General features: G+C 32.6%; 1 protein-coding gene across 1 annotated transcript; it reads left to right on the forward strand.

Moving 5' to 3' along the window:
• Positions 1–2817: 2817 nt before the first annotated feature.
• Positions 2818–7287, forward strand: LOC149491720 (acyl-CoA-binding domain-containing protein 1-like). Its single transcript, XM_089717082.1, has 6 exons — positions 2818–3606; positions 4173–4278; positions 4387–4490; positions 5226–5317; positions 6191–6288; positions 6764–7287. The coding sequence occupies exons 1-6, from the start codon at positions 3086–3088 to the stop codon at positions 6941–6943; spliced, it is 1101 nt and encodes a 366-aa protein (XP_089573208.1). The 5' UTR covers positions 2818–3085; the 3' UTR covers positions 6944–7287.
• Positions 7288–9527: the final 2240 nt, after the last annotated feature.

The following is a 9527-nucleotide window of genomic DNA, read 5'->3' on the forward strand; positions in this document are numbered from 1 at the left end:
AAATTGGGTTATTTTAGATGTATTTTGAGTGTAGAGGTTAGATTTCGACCTAAGAATAAAATCGTACGGCTGAGCCCAAAACGAACAATATCATACTAAGGTTGAGATGCTTTATATCAAATCCAAGCATAAGGAAGTCTATACAAAAGATGGACAAACCTTGAATTAGTAGACAATACTGTCAAAATAGGCTTCAGATCGATTTGATCCCTTTTGATATCAAATTAAAGGAAAAATTATAATGATACTCTATATTTTATCGAAATTAACTATTTTATCCTTGTGTGCTTTTAAATACACTACCATACCTCATGTTTTAGGACCGTTACAACAATACCCTTTCTGTCCAAATTTTGCACTTCAAAAAAAAAAAAAAAAGGTGAAAGAAAAACCTAACGGTTTAAAGAGAGAGAAGAAAATTTTTCATCAAAATATCCTTTTCCTTCCTCTCTTTCTCTTCCAGCAAACAACTCCAGAAATCTCTTTCCGTGGATTTTGGCTCTCATCACACTTTCTGTCCCTTCACAACCACTACCACCTGCATCTAAGAATCTTCCCTCAAATCATTGTTAAGATCTCCCTTCCCCTTCTTATACACACACACACTCTGTCTCTATGGATTAAAAATCCAACTGCAGATCTTATCTCGATCTTTTTCTAATTATCATATTCTTAATATTCTTTTTATAATTTCAATTTATAAGACATGTGTGATTTAAATGAGATAATATGGTTTTTGACTTTTATAAAGGAAATTTTTTAAACTGATATGATTTTTTGCATTATATTGATGTATATATATATATATATATATATATATATATTAGATTCCTTAATTGAGATGAAATTATTTTCTATGAATTGGTATAGTTTTAAATTTAAAGAAGCATGATATTTTTTTTCAAAATTTTTAATTGAAAATGATGATTAGAACATGAGATTGGATGTTGCAAATCGAGTTTAGATCCCATAAAAGCTGAGGAATCTAAAGCAAAAGTTAGGTTTTGACAGTGACAAATGGAGCTTCTGTCGCGGAGGAAAGAGGTTTTTGATTTTGTTTTTTAGTTATGATAATTAATGTCATTTCATAGCAATTTAAAATTTGAAAGTGCAAAAAAAGACGGAAGGGGTGCTGAGTATAAGAGACCTAAAACATGAGGGTATGGTGATGTATTTTAAAAAATATAAGGGTAAAGTAGTTAATTTCGACAAAATATAAGGGTACAATTATATTTTTCTCTAACTTAAATTCAATCAACCTTTTATTTTGAGATAATTATATTTTTAGTGTCTCAAGTTTTATTTTTTTCTATTTTGATGACATAATGGAAAACAACAATATTTGAGCGCTTAAATTTTTCTAAACTTTTTATTTTGGCATTTCTGGATGACATGACTTGCCGAAATTGTGAATGTGCATATGTTGGACCTAGTTTTTAATATGTGTCAGCTGAATTTTGTCAGTAAAGACTCGTAAAATTACCAAATAAGTCATGTTGATATGGAAAAGCTAAAAAAATTTCATTTTTAATCTCCATTTAATGCTCCACACCTATCTCCTTATCTTGGTAACCCCTATCGATTAATTACCTAAACAAAATCAAAATCCAAAGTGCTCTTAACATTTTTGCAAAGTGAAAATGGAAAACAATAACCTCAATAAAAATTACAATATAATATCAAAATAGTAAATATAATAATTCTCCATTTTATTATTACGCAATGTGTTACTTTACAAAATAAAATACTATGGTATATTCAAAGTCAGCCAAATCAAATTAAGATATCCAATTATCGCTCATACAATACCAATAAAAAGTATCCAACTCAAATATTCTTTGATTTTCCTCAATTTCTCCAGCAACCAAATGGAGCATTCGCAATAAAAACTCTCAAAAAAATGTTGTTACCTCTTCAAAGCAATTGAGTTACTCCTTCCTTAATAAGCTTTAAATAAAAGGATCTTTCTCTTTTTCATCTTTAGTTCGTAAGGCTTTTTTCAACTCCTTCACTTCTTCAGTAGCAAATCTCAACCGTCCATTCTGTACTACCTCTCTTACATCTCTCAATCTCTCGTTAATTCGAGCAATTGCCCTCACCAACTCCAGCAATTGCATCTTATCCCTTGCCTTCCTCATTTTCACACTTGCTTCCTCAATAATCTTTTTTAATCTTAACATTAATAGTGAATAAAAAAGTAAACCTATAAGATTAGATACCTTCTCGTTGATTTGATTAGTTTATGAAACTACGTTATTATATGGGGAGAAGAGGGAGAAGAGATCGTGTGGTGAGGAAGGAGGTAAGATTGGACTCTATACTTGATTTGAAGAGAATAAGATTCAAGTCTGGTTAAAAGGAGTGCAGAGAATAAAGTTTTTAGGAATTTGATCGGTAGGGGTTATGAATGAAAAGAGATAGGTGGGATCATTAATGGGGGTAAAAAGTGTAATTTCTCACCTTTTTCACATAATATAGATTCATTTGGCAATATTTATAGATTTTTTTACCAACTCAGTTGCCATCTAATTAAAAATTAGGTTTCATATGTACACAATCACAATTTCCACAAGTCATAAAATCTATAAATACTAAAGTTAAAAAAATTTTAAATATATATATATATATATATATATATATATATAGAGTATTGGAGGAGTTGAATTCAAATATAAATTTATTGACAAGTCATATATGTAATTACCATTAAACTATATCTTAGTGTGTAAAATAATTTAAAATATTTAAACCCTAACTCATTGCTATTTTTGTTGAACCACCGAGAATCGTAGCTTTAAATCGGATTGCACGGTTCATGGCGGCTCAACGAAACACCCTTGTTACGTGTCTCCAACCATAAGTCCGGCGCCAAAAATTCTCTCTTAAAAAGAAAAAAAAAAATAGAAATGAAAAATTCTCTCTCACTAGTACGCGAAAGAAAATTGCCCCTTTCAATTTAGGGTCTCTCTGTCATCTCTACTCCTACAAATTCACTCAATCTCTAGGGTTTATTCATGTCTTCCCATTTTTAGTTTGTTTAATTTCTAGGGTTAAAGGTTTTGTTCTTCTTCTATTGACGTCCACCATGGGAGATTGGCAACAGCTTCTTCAATCCATTTTAATAGGTCTGCTCTTTTCTTATCTTCTTGCCAAGCTCATTTCCGTACTCGTTTCCTTCAAAGACGACAATCTCACCATTTCGCGGAGCTCCGAATCTCATCTATCTCACCCCCCAAGACCCAAATCAAACCCTGATTATGGCTTGCGTGCCCGTGATATGGCGGCTGCCGGCGATGTTTCCACTCTCTTTGATACTGATTCAATGATGGCTGAGCATGGTAGCGTAAGGAACGAGAGCACAGCTGGAAGTGAGTTTGGTGATAATGACATCGATGATGATGATTGGGAGGGTGTTGAGAGCACAGAACTAGACGAGACTTTTAGTGCTGCGACGGCATTTGTGGCGGCTGCTGCGGCGGATCGCTTGTCGCAGAAGGTGTCAACGGATGTGCAGTTGCAGCTTTACGCGCTGTATAAGATTGCTACCGAGGGGCCTTGCAGTACTCCTCCTCCTTCGGCTCTCAAAATGAGCGCTCGTGCGAAATGGTATTTATCTTGCTCTCTTAAGCGGCATTGGCTTTATTTGGATTTATCTTAAGATGAATTTTAGTTACTGTGAGGAAGTGATGAAAGTGAACCTGAAATGTTAAGAATTGAGTAATTGGTGATTAGAATGATATTTTAGGTATGATTAAGGTTTTTAATGGAAGTTTAACTTACTTGTTTACTGTGATACTGAAGCGTCTTTCTAACTTTTCACTTCACTTGATGTTGAAGCTACACTTAAGTCTTGATATTCCATAATTGGCTTATAGGGTTACTAGATGCATAAAATGTGACAGATGGCACTCCTGTAGATTTTTGTACTTCTATTTTTATGCAATAATCAATAATTTCTCTTCTCATCTTTCTTTATATATATATATATATACATATACATAGTTGCCATGATGCACATGTCAATGCAAACTATGGAGTATCTGAATTGATAATTTGAGCATATGATCTCTTGGAACTTATATTTGTTCTTTGGGTTCTATATGGCTGCAGTATATATTGTCTGGCTGCGTATTATTATCTGTTTCTATTTTTATTGGACAAAATTATACCAGGCAAGCATGGCAGAAGTTGGGTGCTATGCCTCCAGAAGATGCAATGCAGAAGTACATTGATATTGTCACAGAGTTGTATCCTTCTTGGGCTTCTGGTTCAGCCATGGTGAGGTTTTAATTTTGTTTCACCATCTTCCCTTTTCTTAGGTCGATGTGTTTATTTGCATATTGATTATCTGTTTATTTTTTATGTCTTAAACATATGAATGGTTAGAAAAGAAAGGATGGAGATGGTGATGCACGAAGTTCAGACGTCAAAGCATCTATGGGCCCAGTTTTCAGCACATTTGTTTTTGAGGAGGAATCTGGAAATGAGTCGTAAGTTTCTTTAAATTCTATGCATTGAGCATCATTTTTAATTTGTACATCTTTTGCTCTTAAATTCATTTGAAGGCGGTCTCTTAGACCTTCATGTGATACTGTACTTGCAAGTAAACACATATGGGAAGTGTACACATAAATGTTGGTGTTGGTTTGGCTCTGTTAGTATGAGATCAGCTTTGTATTCTTGGTGTCTAATCTAGTTTGTATTAGAACAAGGCTTTCTTGAGGTATCTATATGTCGGAGAGATTAATACTTTTCTTAGTCTGCAACATCTACCTGCTTTGTTTAATCACGATGACCTTTTCTTTACCAGTCTAGTAATGTAATTGGACATTGATTCCCCCAGTGGCCTTTATTCTCCATGCTTCTATGTCAGTTATGTAGATTCTCAGCAAACTTGCACTTATATGAAAGACATATAGAGAGAGAGAATTAGGGATGAGGAATTTTTGTTGGTGTGATCCTGTTTCGCAATTAGCAAAGTTGTTGCTTGTATCAACTGGAAATCATTCTTATAACATGTGGGATTTAGGAACAAGGTGAAGGAAAGGAAGGATGATCCACAACATTTGAAAGTTCATATACAAGTTACATCTTTCTAAATTTTCTAACTACACAAGCCTGTATTTATATAAGCTTTATTATTGTCAATAGATACTATGATATTGAACCAAAGCATTCTTATGCCTGCGTCTAAAAATCCTTTATTTGATGTTTCCTTGTATTAGGAAACTGGAAGATATTCATGCCTTTGCCAGAGAAGGAGATGTGAAGAATTTGCTTAATTGTATAGAAAGTGGTGCTTCTGTTAACTTGAAAGGTATATTCCATTGTTTTTTATCTCCTTTTTTTAGTATTAAAACCATTATTCAATGGCTATTATGCCAATGTCAATGCTAAAGTTATCAGTAAATTCCTGAAGATGTGAACATGACGGGCTGCATGAAGATGGCCCATTATCTCCTTCGGCAGAGATCAACCTTAGCATTCTAATAAAATGCTTAGAATTTTTAGTTTCACAAGAGGCTGCAATCATAGGCATAATTATGAAGCTTGGGAAGATGATTCATTTGGTTGTAATGTAATAAAACTGGTGGATTACCATATATTTTATTTATTTATTCATTTATTTTAAATTTAGATTCCTTATTATTTTTGAAAAGATAATGCATTAGGAAAAAACCTCTGATTTTGAGGTCTACAATCACTAAGCTATGGAACTGAGCTTGAGATCCTTGATAGTAACTTGAGCTTCAGATGCTGAAGTTTTTTTTTTTTTTTTTTTTTTTGGGGGGGGGGGTGGTGGGGGCACAATTTCAAACTTGATGATCTTGTGGTAGAACATGGAAAGTTAAATATATCAGCTAAAGATGTTATTTTATTTGTTTCTCCATGCTTATTTTCTTTTATCATGTATTCAGCTGCTGAGATATCTTGTAATCATGAAACTTTGCCAATCTTTTTTGGTAACTTTTCTAGATATTTTAGGCATTATGTAAGTATCTTCACTGTGTTCTTAAAATGTTATATGCAATGTGCATGTTCTCTTCTTGCTGTTGATATGCCCACTTGTTCATTAAAGCATGAGTTTCAAGAAGGATTTTTAAGAATGTCTTTTGCTTAACCTGTATCGGCAGAAAGGTTACCCCTGACTGTTATCCTCTTCTGAAAAGATTATTTTTTATCATTGCAGATAGTGAGGGCCGGACCCCTTTGCATTGGGCTGTAGATCGAGGCCATCTTAATGTGGTGGATGTTCTTGTTGGAATGAGTGCTGACATAAATGCAAAGGTAAGAATTAGTGATTGTTTGTAGTCACAGTTTGCAGGATTGTTGCAACTACGATATTACTCTATTGAAATCATGGATTGAGATGATATTGTTTTGAAGTTATAAAATTTAATCAATGTCTGCTTCCTACTACTTACAATTCTCATGTTTCTGATTCAAAATTGGATAATATTTATTCCATTTTGTGCATGGCAAAGCGTTCTTTTTTTGTTTTAGATCTTTATAGTAGTTAATATGATATATAGTGAGATTTTGATTATTTGGAAACTAATTTTGGACTAAGGCTTAGTAGTTGTTGGAGAGCACCGGCCACGGGATTCATTGTATTGTGACAACCTCACTAAACTTATGCATTCTAAAGTTTTCTTCTTAACCTGGGGGAAAAAACTGTAATAATGGTATTGTCTGTTCCTTGCCATTGTTGTAATATTGCTGGTTTGCTAATTTTTTTTCTTTTTTGTTTTATCGTTGGAAGGATATTGACGGCCAAACACCGTTGCATTATGCTGCTGTCTGTGATAGAGAAGACATTGCTGAGTTTCTTATCAGGCAAAATGCTGACACCAATTTGAAAGACAACGATGGCAAGTCAGCTCGTGATCTTTGTGAGTTCGATTGGCGTTGCCTACGGCTTCCAGCAACACAGACCGAGTGATATTATGTTGTATGGCATCTTCCAACTAGTCTTTGACAAAATTCATCATGGATGTATATGGCTATATGTAACCTTTTCTTTTTTGCTTAAACTTTGTCATGGTGATAAAATGAATTCCAATCATTATCTTCTCTGCCATGCCATAGTTAGCCATTCCCCTTTCCATTTTGTTGAGATTATGATTGATCAGTGGGCTAATCGGCGGTTAGATGGCCAATTTTTGATGCTTTATTTGGTTCATGGGTCAAGATATGACCCTTACCTTGGTAGAATTAGTACGAAAGGTGTATAATTGCATGATTGTTAATTTCGGTTCATGAAAGTTATGGCTTATAGTACTCCTATATAGTGTTGTTCCCCTAACTTTCCTATTCTCATTCAACTGATATTGTTGTTCAATCCAGATGCTCTGATGATTTATTTGTTTGAAGGTTGGAACCAAGACAGGTTAATTTGACGGCTGAAGTATCAAATTGTTTTCTTTGACTTCTCCAATTGGCCCAATAGTTAGATTTTTTTTTTTTTTTTTTTTTTTTTTTTTTTAACAAGCCTTCAATATTGATTATTGGTTAATTAAGTTTCAATTTTTTTTCACATTTCACATTTCATTGTATATCTATTTTATATCATTTAAAAATAAAACGTAAAAGTAAACAGTTTTATTGCACTTTGAAAAATGAATTTTTTATTTATAAAAGAAAAAAAAAAAAGAAATTATATACTTGAAATCAAGTATATTCGAATTAAGAAATAAAAAACTTCAATGTAAAATTGAGATTGGTCTATTATGATTGGAAGCGATGTTTTATTATTTTATCAAATTTATTGCAAATTAGTTTTTTGTATTTTACCTTGAAATTTGAGTTGTAGAATAATTAAAAATTCAAGGGTCAATTTGGCTCATAATAAATTTTTGAGTTTAATTAGACTAATTAGAAAGTTTTAAGGGTTAATTTAGCAACTATAGACAATTTCAGTGACAAATGTATTTGGTATGTGCTTTCATCTCTTTTACATACTCATTTACTCAAAAACTTTGAGGAAGTTTATTCGAATTATAAGTTTAGGCGTAAACGGTAGTGGATTTGGAAAATATATATTTTTTTCTCCAGATCAATATATAAGTAATAATAAAATATAATAAAAAAATATATATCTAAAAGTATGTTTTACAAGTGAAACTGGACAAGGTCTAAAACCTTAGAGATTGTCAAAAATTACATCATTATTTATGCTATCAAAAACATCTCTCTGTATAAGTACTAAACAATCATTCATTAATTAATCATAATATATACTATTCTACAATTTTATCTTTATAAATTTATTGCTGAGAATTTTGACAACAACAGAATAAAAAATAAAAATACTTAAGCTAATGAGTGATAAAGTCTAAGCACTATATCAATTTTGAATCTATTCTATTACTTATTACAGAAATTTTCTGCTTAAGACTTACTATTGTTCGCAAGTAAATTATTTCAACACTTGTAAGAATTTCAAAAATCAGAAACAGGTTTCAATTTTAAGAATTAAAATGAAATATAAAATTTTAAATACTTCAAATTATCCAAATAATATGTAATACAAAATTATCCAAAATATATAAAAAAATGAATGTATAAGAAAATGATCTGCTTGTATTTTAGTTTTCCCAATCCTGCACTCAAAATACCACAAGAGGAACTCTAACACCCAAAATTCAACTTAATAAACATGCAATAATTAATAACACAACTTAAGAACAAAGGATCAACTGGGCTTCTTGTATTGATTGAATTTCAAAGAGGATTACAGGAAGCAAGAAAAGGGCGAACTGGTTTAATTTTTCTGCCTGTCCTAAAACAATCAAATACACCTTTATTTATAGCCTATATGCTATGTTGCCGTTGTTGATTTGCTCAGAAATCCCATAAATCCCAGAAATCTCGCTTGTCGTTGTGTGCCGCTTCTTGACAAGAATTTATTGTAGAGTTAGACTGTGTTTACGTGACTGCAATACTGGTTTTAGAGGAATGTGCTACAGAATATATAGTAGCCGCAACGTTAATGACAGCCCATTAACTATTAATGCCTAACAGTCCAAAGATCATCCCTGATCATTGCTATCCTTCTTTTCTGGAGGAACCCCCTCCTATGGGTTCTTTAAAATTGGAGATGAGGAAATTGTGATTGCACAGAGTCCTTAGAAAACTTTCGCTGTTCTAGGATGATGACCTTTCAAACCAATCCAGTATACTTTGCGAGTACCTTTCCTGGTCGTGGTTGTTTTTATCTCCAAAAGAGTGTCTTCTATAAGAACAAATTACTTGTTGATTCCAAGGTCTTCTATGGCAGGTAGAGTGCTAGGTGATTCATCAACAAGCATAGATGATTCTGATTACTTCAATTTATCAACCTTCACAATAGAATACATTTGCATATATGCTGGCAACTCTAGTTGATAAGCGTTATTGCTTATCTTTTGTAAAATTCAGAAAGGACCATATCGAATGGGTTTGAGCTTTTGCCTTCACCTTTCAATCTCTCCTTACCCAAATGAAGCCAACAAGATCGTATACCAGAAAATTTCCTTTAACGATGT

The sequence above is a fragment of the Jatropha curcas genome, unplaced genomic scaffold (assembly GCF_041381405.1).
Source record: "Jatropha curcas cultivar XTBG-Jc1 unplaced genomic scaffold, XTBG_Jcur_1.0 HiC_scaffold_758_pilon, whole genome shotgun sequence".
NCBI classification, from domain to species: domain Eukaryota; kingdom Viridiplantae; phylum Streptophyta; class Magnoliopsida; order Malpighiales; family Euphorbiaceae; genus Jatropha; species Jatropha curcas.